General features: G+C 35.1%; 3 protein-coding genes across 3 annotated transcripts; 2 read left to right on the forward strand and 1 right to left on the reverse strand.

Annotated features, from left to right (window-relative positions):
• Positions 1-481: 481 nt before the first annotated feature.
• On the reverse strand, positions 482-8,727 carry LOC114366308 (trypsin inhibitor-like). The gene is made up of 3 exons (XM_028323141.1): positions 8,606-8,727; positions 3,736-3,790; positions 482-940 (listed from the first exon to the last, which is right to left on the reverse strand). The coding sequence occupies exons 1-3, from the start codon at positions 8,667-8,669 to the stop codon at positions 814-816; spliced, it is 246 nt and encodes an 81-aa protein (XP_028178942.1). The 5' UTR covers positions 8,670-8,727; the 3' UTR covers positions 482-813.
• Positions 8,728-9,862: 1,135 nt separating this feature from the next.
• LOC114366307 (translation machinery-associated protein 7 homolog) lies at positions 9,863-14,401 on the forward strand. The gene is made up of 4 exons (XM_028323140.1): positions 9,863-9,973; positions 12,253-12,375; positions 13,341-13,557; positions 14,305-14,401. The coding sequence occupies exons 2-3, from the start codon at positions 12,253-12,255 to the stop codon at positions 13,410-13,412; spliced, it is 195 nt and encodes a 64-aa protein (XP_028178941.1). The 5' UTR covers positions 9,863-9,973; the 3' UTR covers positions 13,413-13,557; positions 14,305-14,401.
• Positions 14,402-14,510: 109 nt separating this feature from the next.
• LOC114366306 (uncharacterized) lies at positions 14,511-16,463 on the forward strand. The gene is made up of 3 exons (XM_028323138.1): positions 14,511-14,667; positions 14,934-15,982; positions 16,353-16,463. The coding sequence occupies exons 2-3, from the start codon at positions 14,959-14,961 to the stop codon at positions 16,436-16,438; spliced, it is 1,110 nt and encodes a 369-aa protein (XP_028178939.1). The 5' UTR covers positions 14,511-14,667; positions 14,934-14,958; the 3' UTR covers positions 16,439-16,463.
• The last annotated feature ends 545 nt before the right edge of the window (positions 16,464-17,008 follow it).

Here is a 17,008-nt window from a genome sequence, read left to right on the forward strand (position 1 = left end):
CTATTACATGGATTCCTAACAATGAAGTACGGCATTGCCTTGTGCCGATTTTACATAGATTTTATCGACACAAATTATGGAACTTCATTGAATATGGAGCAGGCCACGCCCTAAAATGTCCGGATGTCGTCATAGTATTATGGAATACAGATAAAATACTTTTATTATTAAATTTCATTTTTTAATCCTCAAGTGTCCGTTACAATCTAATTAATATTTAAGTATTCAAAAAGTAAGAGATTAATTTTGATACTTTACTGCTGTGCCCAGGAATCTAAGGCGGTTTCTGACAATGTCCTTTATTACTGTATAAAACTTAGTTTAAACACGTACAAGTTTGGTTTCAATTAAATTAATTAGTGTGCAAAAGTAATTAAACTGATACCTAAACTAAGCAAAATTTATTGCCTGTATAGGTAGATACCTAATTATAATAATAGTATTAGGTTTGATAAAGAAATAAAAGGCACTAGGTATTCTAATTTTTGTTTTTGCAATAACAATATTATGTCTCACTCTGAAAGATATTAAAACAATAAACGATAAATACAATATTGTAATGTTGTAGGTTATATTACTAACAAAATGGTTTCAAGTAGGTACGCAATGAGGGCTATCGTTTTAGCGCTCACCAGTTAGCGCCACTGTAGAGTAAGGTCCTGTCACTTGCTAGTAGCGAAGACAGTGGCACCAACTTGTGAGCATTTTGCACTCATCAAGATGGCGCCACTGTAGAGTAAGGTCCTGTCAATCGCCAGGGGTGCCAACTGTTAAGTTTAAAAACGATAGCCCTCATTAACTGCTTGTATCTCGTTATTTTTTGCAGCCACTCTTGCAAGCAGCTTGGCACTCTTCTAGGGTGTCGTAACGGTTGCGGTTGCCATGACATCCTCCGTAGATGAACTCCTTGCATTCTCCGCAGTCAGGGTCGTAGCCGTAACTGGAAAGAGAGGATGTTATTTTTAGGGTTCCGTAGCCAAATGGCAAAAAACGGAACCCTTATAGATTCGTCATGTCTGTCTGTCTGTCCGTCCGTATGTCACAGCCATTTTTTTCCGAAACTATGAGAGCTATACTGTTGAAACTTCTTATGTAGATGTATTCTGTGAACCGCATTAAGATTTTGATGCAAAAATAAAAAAATAATAATAAATATTGGGGGCTCCCCATACTTAGAACTGAAACTCAAAAAAATTTTTTTCATCAAACACATACGTTTGGGTTGTCTATGGATAGGTCTTCAAAAATGATATCGAGGTTTCTAAAATATTTTTTTTCTAAACCGAATAGTTTTTTCTAAGACGAAGCACAATAATAAATATTAATCAACCCGGAAACGGATCGTAACGTTATGAATTCGAGGCAGTCAGTATTATTTGTATGAACCTCCATCCATATTATATCGATACCTCTGGGCTCAAAGGTCGTAAAGGACAAAATACCGAAAATGAGTTATTTATACAGTTTTACTCAGAATTTAATTCTCTATCGATCTGTATATTTAGTTTGTCGAAATTCTCAAAAAAAGTGCCTTTACGACCCATCATTTTTGATAAGCTAAACAGAAATCATCCTGAAAATTGGGATGTAAATACCATTTGATTTTTTAGTACAGTTACCATGGTAGTAAAGAACAAGTAAACACAATTTTTTGGGCGTATAATGTGCATGAAGTATATCTATTGTCCTATACAACCTAACATTTTCATACCAAAGTCTAAATAATTTGTCCTTTACGCCCTTAGATTATCTAAACAAATATTTTGAAAATCTACAAAGAGAAGATATTATAATAACTGAGAAGGTTAATTTTATAGACGTTTCTTATTGTATTTAAGTAGGTGCGTTTGGAACAAACGAAAGAACTAAAAAAATCATCAAAAATATGTAATAAAACTATTTTAGAGTGTATTTATGTGATTGTACACACGACAGCACATCAGGTTACCCATTTTTGTTGCCAAACTCGCCCCTATTACAACTGCTCAAGAACCCACAGTGGTTACGTTGACGTGCCGTCGTCTGTACATATTAAATTATGACATCTACCTACATCGGGTAAAGAAATGTTGCTTTTTATTATTTCTCATATTTGAAGAATTATATTTTATATTAAAAATAATTGGCTTTTGAAAACGGTATTATTACTCCTACAGTAAAGTAAGTGGATGTACTTTACTGGAATGAAAGCTTCCTACTTGTTATCTTACTTACCTAACCTTTCTACTTTTATATCAAGTAAAATGACACAATTTTAAGCTAGTATGAATAATAATGTATAATCTATTTAGAATAATTTATAGTTTGGTTTTCGCTTGTCCTTAATTCTATCCGATCTGCATTATCATAAGGTCAACTGGTTGACAGACTGCCCTATGGAATTAAGTCCGCCATTTGCAGTTTTTCAAAACAATAATGATTAAATAAATAAATAAAATTAAATTGGATTAGACTTTTCGTATATAGTAGGTACACATTTATGAAGTTTTATTTTAAAGCGTCATAATATTTATTTTCTAAATTCGCTCTTATATCGGAAATGGTATCTTCTAGTTCGAAGATATCAAAACTTCTGCTTAAATAGTTTCATAAATTGTGTACATTAAATTATGAAGCTACGAAAAATCATTTTATTTTATTTAAAAGACCATAATTAATTAAAAATGTGTGAAGAAATGATATATTACATATCAAATACCATAAAACATTAAATATTTAAGCTAAATTATCAATTTACCCTTGCATAATACCTTACCTGGGTGTTCCGTTACGACCTATGAAAACCTATAAAACTATGTAAATTGTCATTTATTACCTTGGTTTTGTAGTTTTCTGAAATAAAAAGAGACTTACGTCCTGAGTAACTTGCCTAGGACGAATATTTGAGGGGCGTAAAGGTCTTTTTATTGTAATTTTGAGGGCGTAAAGGAAATCTATCTCAGTAAATACAGCTCTAGTCCAGTTTCTCAATACTTCCTCGGAAAATGCTGTGAATTCTAAGCACTTTCTTCCTAAGTCATATTTTAATAGCTCAAAAAACAAAAAAGTTACTGTCGAATAAAAAAATAAAAAATCGTTTTTTGCTTCTCCTGAAAAGTCGTACTTTGTCCTTTACGACCTTTGAGCCCAGAGGTATCGATATCCGCACCGTAAAAACGCCTCGCCTCGCGATTGACAGCGTGCGAAAGGTGTTGATCCCTTTCCGAGTTGATAAGTGTGCTATATACGTCCTTTATTCAACACAATTTAGGTACTCAGTGGTGTGACACTGTCCTAGTCAGTCACTGCTTCCCAAACTGGGGAGTCTCATGCCCGTTTTCACCATCAATCTCAAATTTTTAAGTGACCCCTATGGTAACATTTGACAGGAATTTTGTTTTCATAGGGGTCACTTTTAAAGATTAGGGATTTATGGTGAAAACGGGCATCAAAGCCCCAATCAGGCTAGGTTGCACGCCACGATAAAGACTAAGTAAGTATTATCATAGTACTAGCTTTCCGCCCGCGACTTCGCTCGCATGGAATTTTGTCTGTCACAGAAAAACTTTATCGCGCGCGTCCCTGTTTCAAAAACCGAGATAAAAACTATCCTATGTCCTTTCCCGGGACTCAAACTATCTCTATGCCATTCATCAAAATCGGGTCAGTGGTTTAGGCGTGAAAGTGGGACAGACAGACAGACAGTGTTACTTTCGCATTTATAATATTAGTATAGATTAATAGGGAAATACTTACACATGGAACAAGGCAAGGCATGGTCCAGAGTCAAGAGGCGAAGTGCAGTCGGGGGCTGTATAAAAACGAAAAAAAATACGTATTATTTTTTCATCGGACTAGTAAAGCGCGTGGGCGAAAATAAATATCCATAGACATTAACTCTGCCCCATCTAGTCCAAACGAAGCAAAGCTTCTATTTTGGTACTTAAACATAAATGGGTATTTCGCCGAAACAGTAAATTTTCTGTGTCCAGGCAGGCGAACACATGTTTTTTTATATTTATATGTATAAAACTATTTTTATGGGAAAGTTAATCAAAAGTTTTATTTGTTTTTGCTATTACAATAGCAGAAACTACAAATAATACCGTAGAAAAACTTAATCAAAAGTCATTTTTCTAATTTCCTTGTTATGTCCATTACTGTTGTTTGCCAAAATGAAGGCACATTATAACAAATTGAAGCGTAATTTCATTCTAATAGCACTCTCTTTATATTTGAGAAACGCTTGGCTATCGGAAAATAAAAACTTTAAATGTCAAATACTTAAAGGAAGGAAATAAAGTGAAGTTAAGTTCTTGTCCGAGTCAAAAGTATAATTTCCCTGGGTCTTCTTTTCGACCATTGTAGTAACGAAACGAAATGACTTAGAATGCAATGCACTGCACCGTTACCCTCGGCCATTTCGTCCCAAGAGGCCATCGAGGCAGGACCGTACTTCGTTGAACAGTTTCGCGACAAATCGCATAAGTAGGTCCCTCCTTGGGTTTTTGTTTACTAAAAAGTCAATTTCTTTGGACGGTTTTTTGCAGCTTAACAATGGATTAATTTTATTGTTTATTTACACAGATGTAGTGTCTGTAGGGGTAAACCCATGATTTAAATAGTAAATGCATAGGGTAAATAGGTTTTTGTCTGTGGTGTCTTTTAGGCATAAATCTAATTTCTTTGGCCCTAATTTCCTTGTTTTCCGTGGCATAAAAAGGCCTAGGAAATTATAAAAGACCATTTTTAATTCGGCGTAAAGTCAAATTTTGAGTATTTCTTTATTGGAATAAATTTAAAATTTACATTTTAAGAAATGGGTATCAGAATAGATATAGAACAACTTGTTTTTAACTCTTAACTCAATCTACTGAATTTATCTTCTTTGGTTGTGTAAAAAGGTCGTAATGATACAATATTCATTGGTATGTTTGCTTGCGAAGGTACACAAAAATGGGTCGAACAAAAAAAAAGCAAACCACAGAAGAAAACTTAGAGAAAAAAATATTTATAATAATTTCCTTGGCTACCAAAAATTCATGACCTTATAACTTTGTTTCTAAAACAAATTATGACACCCCTTTTAGATATATTAGCTTAGTTTTTGTTACTTAATACAATGGGAAACTAAAAATATTTAAAAACAAAAATATATTTCGTACCAAGGAAATTAGGCAAAATTGACCATTTTTGGCGAAATACCCAAATTAGGTATAGATATACTTAAACACAGTTCAGTTCATGACTGTGTCCGTGCTACAAATGTTAGTACTGTGCGGGAATCGAACCCCCGACCTCTGGCAGTACCTAGTCCACTACTGCCGTCCAATCACTATAATGCCGTTAACCCACAATTGGTCAATTTTGACTTTTGAATACCATCCGAATCAGAAAAAAATGCTTAATCTAGCACTATTATCGAAATTTTTATATCTTGTTTAGTTCCTGAGATAAAAAAAATAAGAAAGCCGCTAACTGCTTCGCCTCTGCAAGATTACATAACTAAAATGCAGTTACATTACATTTCTTAGCTTAAACGCGGCTAAGCGTCTTTAATTGTTATTAGAATTAAAAATTTAAGAAAAATTACAAAGCTTTATTGCCGTTATTTACAATTTCTAGTCAATACAGCCATTAAGGTACTTTAACGACAATATTGCTAAGCTGCTCTTTGCAAAGCTTTAATAGTCTCCTCAAGACTAAAACGCCGTTAAGTAAAATTATTAGACTTAAACGCAACAAAGGTCCAATAACGGCATTATAGCTTTGTATTACATGAATTTATTTATTAAAATTGCACTAGTAAATTCACCATTAAGGCTAACCAAATGTAACAATCTATGTGTTTTTTACATTTTTACAAGACTTAAATGCCGTTAACCTACATTCCTTAACTATAATGCGGCTATGTTCAAAAAGTTGAATGAAGTGTTCTAAGCGTCGTTGCGTGCGTCGATCACTCAGCTCAGTCAGAGTTACTGATGTGCCGCTGATAACGCTCCCGGAAATGTTCCTAGCGTTCTCAACAAAATAAATTAAATAATAATAATAAATATCCTTAGACATTTAACATTTTGACTTTAATTTAGTTTTAATTTTATGTTTGTTGTTTATTAATATGTGATGTGCAATGTTTCTATGTTTTATTATCTAAGACTAGTCGTTATAAACAAGGTATGAAACGTGTTAGTGAGATATTGCTGTCTTGTCACTATTTTCGTGGCTAATGCGCACTGCAACTTTAGGACACGGTAACGCGGTAATTGAGCATCAGTGTGCCTCTGAGTTTTGAAATGATAAGAACACGTTGCGTTTTGTTTTCTAATTTTCAAAATTAGTAAAAGAAGCCTGGTGTTCGATCATTTTACTTGTTCATTTTGTTTTACATCTTCTATGTTAGACGAAGACATACGGACCTATTCCCACCTCTCGTTCCCACCACTGCAACTCCTGTGTAGCCAGGATCTACAGCTTGACCATCACAAAAATCCAACCAATGAAGGTCAAGTTTGTCCCGGGGGAAAGTTAAACTGTCATTGGACCCGCTACGAAATTAATCAGAAGAACATAGGAGGAGTTCGAAATTAAGGTTCGACTTCCCTCCATTGCAAAGCGGATGACAGGTGACAAACAAAGGTTTAAAACCTTTAAGAAAAGATTATAATTATGTGGTTAGACGAAGACATAACGTTCGTTTGTTTCAGGCAAATGTCGTTCAACGGCTGGACAAAGGTCTCCTCAAGGATTTCCACAACGATCGGTCCTGCGCTGCCCGCATCCAGGCACCTCTTCTGACCTTTACCGGATCGTCGATCCATCTAGTAAGGGGCCTGCCTGCCCACACTACGTCTTCAGGCTCGTGGTCGCCACTCGAGAATTTTTCTACCCCATCGGCCTTATTCAGCTCTGCCACTTGATTTTAGCAATTCTGCGGGTTATGTCGGTCACTTTGGTTTTTCTACGGATCTCCTCATTTCTGATTCGAGCACGCAGGGAAACTATGCTTGGCATAGCACGCTCCATCGCCCTTTGGGTGACCTTGAGCCTTTTTATGAGGCCCATAGTAAGCGACCACATCTCAAATCCGTATACTATCACTGGCAACACACACTGGTCACAGACTTTTGTCTTAAGACACTGCGGTATTTCGGACGTGAAAATATCGCGAAGCTTCCCGAACGCTGCCCAGCCGAGCTGGATTCGACGATCGACGTCTCTCTAAAAGTTAGACCTACCTAACTGGATGGTTTGTCTCAGGTATACATAATTGTCAACAACTTCGAGTGTAATCTCCAACTTTCAGAGGAGTGGGTACAACACGGACATTTGACATGATTTTTGTCTTGTCCATGTTCATTTTGAGACCCACTTGTTGCGAGGCTCTACTGAGGCCATCGAGCATTGTGCCTAGATCTGCCACAACTACGATATCGTCTGCAAATCGAAGGTGGGTGATGAACTCGCCGTTGATATTTATGCTGAATCCTCTCCAGCCTTTCAACACTAAAACAGGTTTTGTTATTTTTGACATAAATGCAATTTTCTTTATTTCCTGAACTATTAAGTAGCTAGTACTTAGCTTAAATGCCGTTATGGTGAAAAGTTTTGTTTTTAACTGCATTTTAGTCTTGTAATCAAAACGAATCAAACAGGCATACCAATAGTTTCGTAATTTATGTGTTAATACTAGACTTAAATGACGTTAGCTAACATTAGCTGCATTTAAGGCAAGTATTTTCACGTTAAAAAATAATAGTTTTACCGAGCTAAAACGTCGTTAAACTATTTAACGGCATTAAAGTTTAGTAGAATTATTAGTTAGAAACTCATTTTACAAATGTATCAAAGTTATTCAAGATCCAAAACTTAAACGCCGTTAAGGTAGCCATACCGGCGTTTTAGTTGTGTATATTTTGAGATATTATTTCAATAATACTGAGTTAAAATGTATAAATTAAAATATTTCAAAATCTATAATATGTAGCGTCGTGAGAGTTTGTGTCAATTATAGCTCTTAAAAATACCTTTAAAATGATATATTTAAATTACAAATTACTCTTTTACTTTTGAAACAGCGATTTTTTTTTAATTCGTGATCTTTAAACTCGTTTTTCTCCGAAAGTGGTTTTTGCACTTAACGGCGTTATAGTGATCGGACGGCAGACTACGACGAACCACGTCAAATGGCCGATTATCATCTGTGGCCTAAGGACTTTTCTTGAAGATGCTGGGCCAGAAAGACCTTGGAGTGGAGGAGACCCCGCAATAACATCAGCGGCAGAGGAAGACCGCGTGAAAAATGGACACATGACACTCGGCAACAAGCTGGAATAAACTGGATGCTAGTGGCCAGGGACAGAAGTCGGTGGAAGGTTGAAGAAGAGGCTTATATTCGAAGATGAACCCCAAAGGCTGCAAAGGGTGGAGTTTCGTAATATCCTTTCTTAGTGGATGCCTACGTCATAACATCTACCTGCATGCCTTTCAGCCCGATCCGTCCAGTGGTTTTTGGGCTGTGCGTTGATAGATCACTATGTCAGTCAGTCAGTCACCTTTGAGTTATAATACCTATTATAGGTATTTAGATAGATATAAAAGCATAATAAGTAGGTACTTTACTCACCGGCACCGCTAAAAACGCTTGCAACTGCCGCTAAAATGAAAATAATGAAACTTAGTTGCAACATTTTAAAAATTAATGCCAGTTGTCTTTTAAAGGACGAAGAAAGACTTACAACAATGTGTCGTTCGCTAGGTATTTTATATGCAAGTTTGTAAAAGAGTTGTTTTTCTGTTTCATGTTTTTAAGGGGAAGATTTTTCAGTTCCCTTTTGATTTTTTACCGGGTTAAAATGTTTTTAATGTTTTTTTTGGCTTGTGTCCACTGCTGGACAAAGGCCTCCCCCAAGGATTTCCACAAAGACCGGTCCTGCGCCGCTCGCATCCAATTTTTTTTTTGTATTGGCATTTTAAGATAAAAGCGATTTATTTATGCAACGATAGCCGAACAGTGAAGGGGTCGGACTGGCAGAATCGTGATCCGAGGAACGCGGGTTCGAATCCCGCCGCCGCTCGACTATTGTGGTGAAAAATAGCCAAAATTGTCTCACGTAATTTTAATGGACACCCCCTAACAGATAAAATAAGTTTTTTTTATTTAAAACTTAATTTTGAAGCTTCTCTTTAATACTTATGTGTGATCTTAGGAAACACTTAAATAAAGAAGTAACAACAAAAGGCATACATATTTTGTATGCAATAAACGTACATGTACAAGAATAATGTGACATGCATATTAGAGAAAAAACTCATACTTTTGTATGTTTGTAACAAATAATAAATACTCAGTGAGTGATGCACTTTAATATACCTGCAAATAGGGATTGTAAGTACATAATATTATTTATTTAGGTACTTACCACAGATATTTATTTAAATAATTTAAACAATAAGACTTATTTATTTATTTATTTATTATTCATTATTGAGCAATTACATATTTGATCCAAATAGCGTCCTAAATCCTCTTTAGGTTTGTCTAGACGCTATCGGGTACTTAGGTACCTGCCTGCAGCTTTGCCCTGTTTTTACCGCGTGAATTTCGGTGTAATTTCGGTCTGCTATTTTAGATTGCCTGCGCTATGATAGCGCTTCTACACGCTTAGGCCAATCACCAGCGAAAGTAGGTATTTTGAAAACAAAAACCTACACAAAACTTTGTGAGACCCACACAATGTGCTCTTGTGCTCTGCTTGCTTGTTTAGCCCTAGCCTAATCTTCAAAGAAGGCATACAACACAACAAGTGAGCGCTAACCTTAACTCCGTATTTCAGCATAGACAATAATATCATTCTATTTATAATCTGTGGAACCACCTAAGCAACCACAGACTATAGAATTTGTACTTGTCAAAAAAGAGCATCCTCGTCGGACGGGAGAGGTGGGATTTTTTGCTTGAAAACCTAATTTTTCTTCTCAATTGAATAAAAACGTAAGTAATTACAAAATATTTCTTTACTCATGAGGCTCACTTGTTTCACGCTTATAATTTTTATTAACTTGCATAAATTTTGAGATTTTGGCACACAAGTTTAGGTTAGAAAACTCACTTCATTATTTTCATTGTTATCAGTTTACTGACGATTCTATAATTTGTGAGTTATTATTGCACCTATTCAGAGCGATATATTTGCAGATTAATGTATCGTTTATGCGAAGTGCTAAATTAAATCGAACATACGATCAGTGATAGTTGAAGCACAATCCGTTCATGATTCGAAAAAGAGTTCATACAAAGTTAACTACGTACTTAGATTAATAAAACAAGACTACGTAGATGAAATTTCTAACTGTAAGCGTAGCAGTCAAACCTAATAATTTAACGGTTATCAACAATATATTTTTTGGTTGGTGTGTTGAAATAATTTGATAGAAGTTGGCTAGATTTTTCTTTTGATCATTATTATTCATAGTAGGTAGGTACCCATAGATTTTGTAAAATAGTGAGTAACAAAATTTGACTGTGGATACCAGCAATATTAATTTTACAGTCAAAAGCTTCCGGTACATAAAACTGCCCATTTTTTAAGTCCCTAAAGTTTGAAAATCTAAAAATTAATGTTGAATATTTCAAAATATAGTGAAGATATAAATCAGTAGGTAGTTTATTTATTTTAGTTTAATTTTAGGGAGGCTGTTAAATCAGTCGACTGTCTATTTTGCCTTCAATTGTCATAATTGACTGTGGGGCTAAGTGGTTGCTAAAATGACAATTAAATAATTTATTATACTGCATTGTAAGTGTAATCCTACTATTATAAATGTAAAAATTGTGCAGTACAATAGATGGATATTTGTTACTCTTTTACACTTAAAAGAAACTGAACTCACTAATGCTGGATTTTTATATTCAATCCTAATCCAAAACTGTCCGTCAACTGTCAAATTTCAATTTTTGGTCAAAATATCTGCGGTTACCTACGATGTTTTTACATTTTCATATTGTTTATAAGACAGTGGCACTTTTTGATTGAATCAAAAGTCGAATCCATTGAAATTCCATACAAAAAAGGATTTTCAGCCATCTTTCGACATAAAAACTGTCACATTTGGTATTTTGTCTAGGGGGGGTAGACTGTTTGAAGCCCAGGTAAGTTTTTATTTATCCTATTTTTTTTTGTACACATACGGTAAAATGCAGGCAAAGCCGTATACAAAAGCCAGTATGTCTTATTTTACGTAAGTGGTATGAGTGAGGTCATTATGATTAGACATTATTAGGAGTCTGCAATGTCAATTGCTCAATTTGTTCATGACAAAGTGAATCCTTGCAGTTTCAATGTTGCTAAATGATCGCTTAAATTTGTCAAAAGATATTACAATAGCCGCCTATTATAGAGAAAAAAACACATTAACGTAAACAATACTTATTCTTTAAAGTAAAGAGTGTCATATTTATTTTGTTAGTTGCAGTTTTAGTTTTAAAACTATCCAGTGCAGTGTTCCTAAGAAATTTTAAAAATGGAGGTATAATATTATCTTTCTATTTTAACGCTGGTAGGGCCCAAAAGATAAGGAGACATGTAAAGTGACCCATAAGGGCTACCTTTTCTTTTTTTATTATTTACATTTTGACGTTCATAAGAGCCACTTGTGGTCTAAACTGAATAAATATTTTTGATTTTGATTTTTTTTTTATAACCTAAAACATTATTCAGTTCAGTTTGGGAATCAAAATCTAAAACATTATTCAGTTTTGACCAATATTTTGGCACTTATGAACGTCAAAAATAATAATAAACAAAGGTAGCTTTAGCCCGATTCTAATTTGTATGAAAAATCGGCCGATACCAAATCGTTGTAATGTGCGCGCTTTCATACAATCATGTCCATACTGAACACAGCCCAATCCAATGAGGGCTATCGTTTTTATACTTAACAGTTGGCACCCCTGGCGATTGACAGGACCTCACTCTACAGTGGCGCCATCTTGATGAGTGCAAATGCGATAGACCTCCTACCACTTAAGCGCTCACAAGTTGGCGCCACTGTCTTCGCTTCTAGCAAGTGACAGGACCTTACTCTACAGTGGCGCTAACTGGTGAGCGCTAAAACGATAGCCCTCATTATCGGCCAACTAAAAATCGGTGGTCTGCGCCTAGGCTTAAGGGGCATCCTATGGAGAATCCTTAAACACAGAGGAGCTGGCTATCTTACTTCCAACTGTTGAATACAACATTGCTAATAATATGTTTTGTTTTATGACTTCAGATGTCTGGCCGTGAGGGAGGCAAGAAGAAACCCTTGAAGGCACCGAAAAAGGAGGCGAGGGAACTTGACGACGATGACCTAGCTCTAAAACAGAAGCTAAAGGAACAACAAAAGGCCCTACAGGTAATTCTGTTTTCTTTCTAAAGTCCGATCACCGAGCACATAGAATTTCGTCCAATGACCCCAAGCTACCCATCCTTATCGCTCGCACGTAATTATATTGCTGTCGCGCTCGCACACTCACTGCGGCCGCCCATCGCAAAGTCGCAATTACGCGCGAGCGATAAGGATGGGTAGCTTGGGGTCAATGGACGAAATTCTATCTGCTCGGCGACCGGACTTTAAACTAAGGTCCGTATTGCAAGAAACACTTAGGCTGAGTTGCAACACCTCACTTTAACCGTAACTATAACGATAACCGGTGTTTTTTGTATGGATTTTGACAGATTTTTAACGTTTGTTAAAGTTACAGTGAGTTGTGGCAACCCAGCCTTGCAATTTTAAATCTGGCTAAAGCCTGGTCCGTGAGCACGTAGAATCCCGTCCAATGACCCCAAGCTACCCATCCTTATCGCTCGCGCGTAATTATATTGCTGTCGCGACTGTACGACGCGCGCCCGCAGTGAGTGTGCGAGCGCGACAGCAACATAATTACGTGAGAGCGACAAGGATGGGCAGCTTGGGGTCATTGGACGGGATTCTACGTGCTCACGGACCAGGCTTTAGTGACTTGTTGATTTTTTCCTGTGTATGATTTAAATATTGAAATTCAAGCAAAGTGTCAATCTTTGCTTGTTTAGATCAAGTTTTTTTTTTACTTCAGTCTTATGTAAATCTTAGTTTGAATATAAAAAGCCCTGTTATACAAGAGGCATAATCATCAACCAGATAAGGCGCCACAAACAAAAGAGTAAGTTTCGCGCCAACTGCGTTGATGTGGTAGTAGGAAGATTAACACATTTGCACTCACTAGGATGACTGTAGAGTAGGTAATGGTAAGGTCTTGTTTGTCACTCGCTAGTGGTGGCAACTGATAAGTATAAAAAACTATAGTCTATGACTTTTTATAATGTCCTTTTTTGTTTCAGGATGCAAAATCTAAAGCCTCTCAAAAAGGTCCACTTACACAGGGCGGAATAAAGAAGTCGGGGAAGAAGTGACCGTAATTTTACTATTCCATTGTATTTATAGGATGTAAAATTTTTATGTTAAAGATCTATGTTAAATACAGTGCAGAAAAAATGTCGAATCATTTAAAAAAAAACGTATCTTTCATTGTTAATCTGACCATCATAACTTAAAATTATAGCCTGACCAGGAACATAAAAACCCTGGCACAGAGGCGCGTCAATTGCATTTGATAGTGCAACACTGAGTACAGTCGTACCTGTGTTAAATTAATAGGCTAACTTTATGTATCAGGATTCAGGATTACGGGCTAATTTGATATTTTCATAAATTAACGAAAAAATATTATTATAGGTAACCTGATTTAAATAAATTAAATGAAACCATCAATCGAGCTAGTAGAATTTATTTTATTATTCATCAATAATCAAATTCAGAACTTGAATATTCAACTGCAATGTCTGCTCATGAACGCTTCAAACTCTACTTTACTTCTTTCCTAATCCCATAAAATTCAACACTTAGAAAGTGACAAAAAAATTTAAAATAGGTAGTTGAAACAAACCACAGCTAATTTTCATAGTGGACTGTACTATACGATAAACATGTCAGTCAATTTGACAACCTTTGTCGGAACATTATTCAATGAAAATATTGTCCGAACCCTTAGTATTTCTTTTCGACAAATACTTTAACACATTGTGAACCACTTTTCTTTCACGACTATAAAAATATTTTAGCAATTTAATTCATAAAACCAATTGCGCACATTTAAAATAAAGTTTGTTTACACTTTGACAGCAATAGACTGACATGCAAGGTGACATGTCAATGAAGTTTTCAGTTACTGTTGCCATTAAAAGAAATTAGTACCATTAGTTTTCCGCAACATGGCGAGGGTTTTTATGTTCCTGGTCAGGCTATAAACTGCACTGCCAAAACTGGCTTGAAAGTTTTGTAACTCGTTTTTAACTTCTAAGGCAATGCATTTGTTTAATAAATAAAAATATTAAAAGCCAAATTGTTTTTTTATTTTTATCTGAATAATATTTTTTCCTTTTCCTTGGATCAATCACATTTATTTAAAAAAAAAAGAGAACTGTCAAAAGTTTTTGACATATTTTTGTTTCCCGGTTTTGGATGTTTTTACAAAAAATATTGAATTCTACTAATAAAATTAAATTCATGTTATTGATGGTTAAATCTGAAAAAGTTACAAATTTCAAACTTACCTACACACAAGTCTAGCTAGAGAGTGGATTATTTTATCGAATTGGATTCATTGAGGTAAGGAAGATGTTTAAATTAAGATTTTTGTTGTAAAATGACCATTTACCATGTACCTAACTAACATCTATAGATTTCAATGAGCGTTGATGTAATAACAACTACTTAGCACAACAGCTAAGAACTTTAAGTAAATAAAAACATGTTGACTGAACAGAATCTGCTTTATTCCCATCCCACCTTCATTAATAAGTTACCTTTATTTTGATACTCTATAAAATAAGTAGTCTACTTATGTACCTTCTTCCCACATTTCTCTGTTACAGATAATATTATTGAAAAATAACCAATATGGAAAATATCAAGAAATTTGAAATGGAAGATACTAACAATACTTCACCACTCCCTCTGCAGTGTTTATGTAGAAAAATAATAATAGAACAAAACAATTTATACCTTTCGCCATACAAAGAAGATACGTTTCCTAATGATTATTGCAACAATATTAATATGCTTATGAATAATAATGAAGATTCAATAAGCCATGAAATAAATAATCTAGATTTAGTCATAGGTATGGAAGAACTGGACAATTTTATACAAGATCTAAACATAGATCCTTTTTCTGAATTAGATAACTTTAAAGAGCTTTTTGAAAGAGATATTGAACAAAACGTTGATATGCCCCAAGATATTGATTCCAAAGTAATAGAAAAAGATATATCTAACGCATATAGTAAAGAAATTGAAAAAGATATAACAGTAAACAGCATAAAAGAAATCTTTAAAAGGGAAACTAATGAAAAAGATGTCATAGTTCTAAATTCTGAAGACTCAGAATCAGAAATAGATTCTGTATCATTACAGTCGACTGCGTCTCGAAACATCCAAGATGAAAAACCTAAGATTACCATCGAAATAAGTCCACAAATACAATACATTGCTAACGTTAACACAGACTGTTGTAAAAAAACAAAAGAAGATATAATAATAATAATTTCTGACAGTGAATCAGACGATTCTTGCAGCGGATACCATTCTTCAGACTTTGAGTTCATAACTGAAGAAGAAGCAAGAGCTGATGGCTTTAAAAACTTTAATAAAACCAACACAATTGAAAATGAAGTTACTAAAACAGTTGAAGAAACTCAAAAACCAAGTTGTAGTAATAATAATGAAGAATACAGACAGAACCACCAAATCCCAGTAGGGGAAGGGTATTTTGATCTCTTCAGGGGATATCATGCTCCAACTACCCCCTTTATGTTTGAAAACAAATGCATGGGGTTGCTATTGAATGCAGAATATGCAGGGGTGGGTTTTGATATGAGAGTGCTTAGCAGACAAATACAAGAATTTGAAGACGATGATGAATGTAAGTAGTCCAACCAATGAGGGATTACCATATTATTATTTTTTAGCGAAAGATCGTGGGTTCGATTCCCGCTTTAGGCAGTTCGATTTTTTTAAGTTATTTGTAACTAGCTTTTGCCCGTGGCTTCACCCGCGTGAATTTTAGTTTGTCATAGATCGACATTAATTATAGCCTTATATGTTATTCTGGGTTTTAAACAATAATACTGTAAAGTTTCATCAAAATCCGTTCAGTATTTTTTGCGTGAGAGTTAACAAACATCCAGACATCCACACAAACTTTCGCATTTATAATATTACTCGTAGTAAGATTTATAAGTGGACGTTATCTTTGTTATCACTGTTTTTCATAAACTATAATTGTTTTTCAGATAAAGAAGAAGCTGAAGAGTGTGCGAAGAAAATACTAAGAATGTATCCACGCGAGAACCGCAAACGCAGGCGTAGATTTATTTAAAATGTAAATAAATGTTGAATTATTTCTACAAATTGCTGTTTTCATTCTTTATTGGAAGACCATGAACTTAAATATTATTATAGTCAGGTACAATGACAATAATACAACATAGGTACCTACGCTAAAAATGACAAAGTCCAGTTTTTGAGCTCATCATTTCAGCCACAGGTGTTGTGAATGAATGAATAAATGAACCGATCTCCTAAATTTACATTTTTCTGTTGTTTCTTGTCGATGCAAGTTAGTTAATAATTGTGAATAGTCAAGATCATCATAAAGGGATACCTACCTACTGTAGAGAATGTAGGAAAGTTAATTTCAATTCTTTCATCCACGAAGACGCGCCCCACCAATACTTGGTCTCGGTCGGGGTGCGGGGAGTTTGATCCGAGCAATCCGAGCGTCATTATTGTAGTGTGCGTGTGCACTCATGGATAATTTAGCGTGTACCGATAACACTGTTTACTATCTGAAGAATGGTGGGACGCGTCAAGAATGGTAGAAACGATCTATAGAGTTAACTAACCCACAGTTAAACCCAGTAATGAAATAAAACAATTAATTTTACGA

This window comes from Ostrinia furnacalis, unplaced genomic scaffold (assembly GCF_004193835.3).
Source record: "Ostrinia furnacalis isolate ACB-3 unplaced genomic scaffold, ASM419383v2 OfSCF0618, whole genome shotgun sequence".
Taxonomy (NCBI): Eukaryota; Metazoa; Arthropoda; class Insecta; order Lepidoptera; family Crambidae; genus Ostrinia; species Ostrinia furnacalis.

Coding starts and splice junctions, on each gene's coding strand:
- LOC114366308 (XM_028323141.1), bottom strand. CDS start 8,669: ATGTTGCAACTAAGTTTCATTATTTTCATTTTAGCGGCAGTTGCAAGC. Junction 3,791..8,605: donor AAGCGTTTTTAGCGGTGCCG/GTGAGTAAAGTA, acceptor GTTTTTATACAG/CCCCCGACTGCACTTCGCCT. Junction 941..3,735: donor TGCCTTGCCTTGTTCCATGT/GTAAGTATTTCC, acceptor CTCTCTTTCCAG/TTACGGCTACGACCCTGACT.
- LOC114366307 (XM_028323140.1), top strand. CDS start 12,253: ATGTCTGGCCGTGAGGGAGGCAAGAAGAAACCCTTGAAGGCACCGAAA. Junction 12,376..13,340: donor AACAACAAAAGGCCCTACAG/GTAATTCTGTTT, acceptor TTTTTGTTTCAG/GATGCAAAATCTAAAGCCTC.
- LOC114366306 (XM_028323138.1), top strand. CDS start 14,959: ATGGAAAATATCAAGAAATTTGAAATGGAAGATACTAACAATACTTCA. Junction 15,983..16,352: donor ATTTGAAGACGATGATGAAT/GTAAGTAGTCCA, acceptor ATTGTTTTTCAG/ATAAAGAAGAAGCTGAAGAG.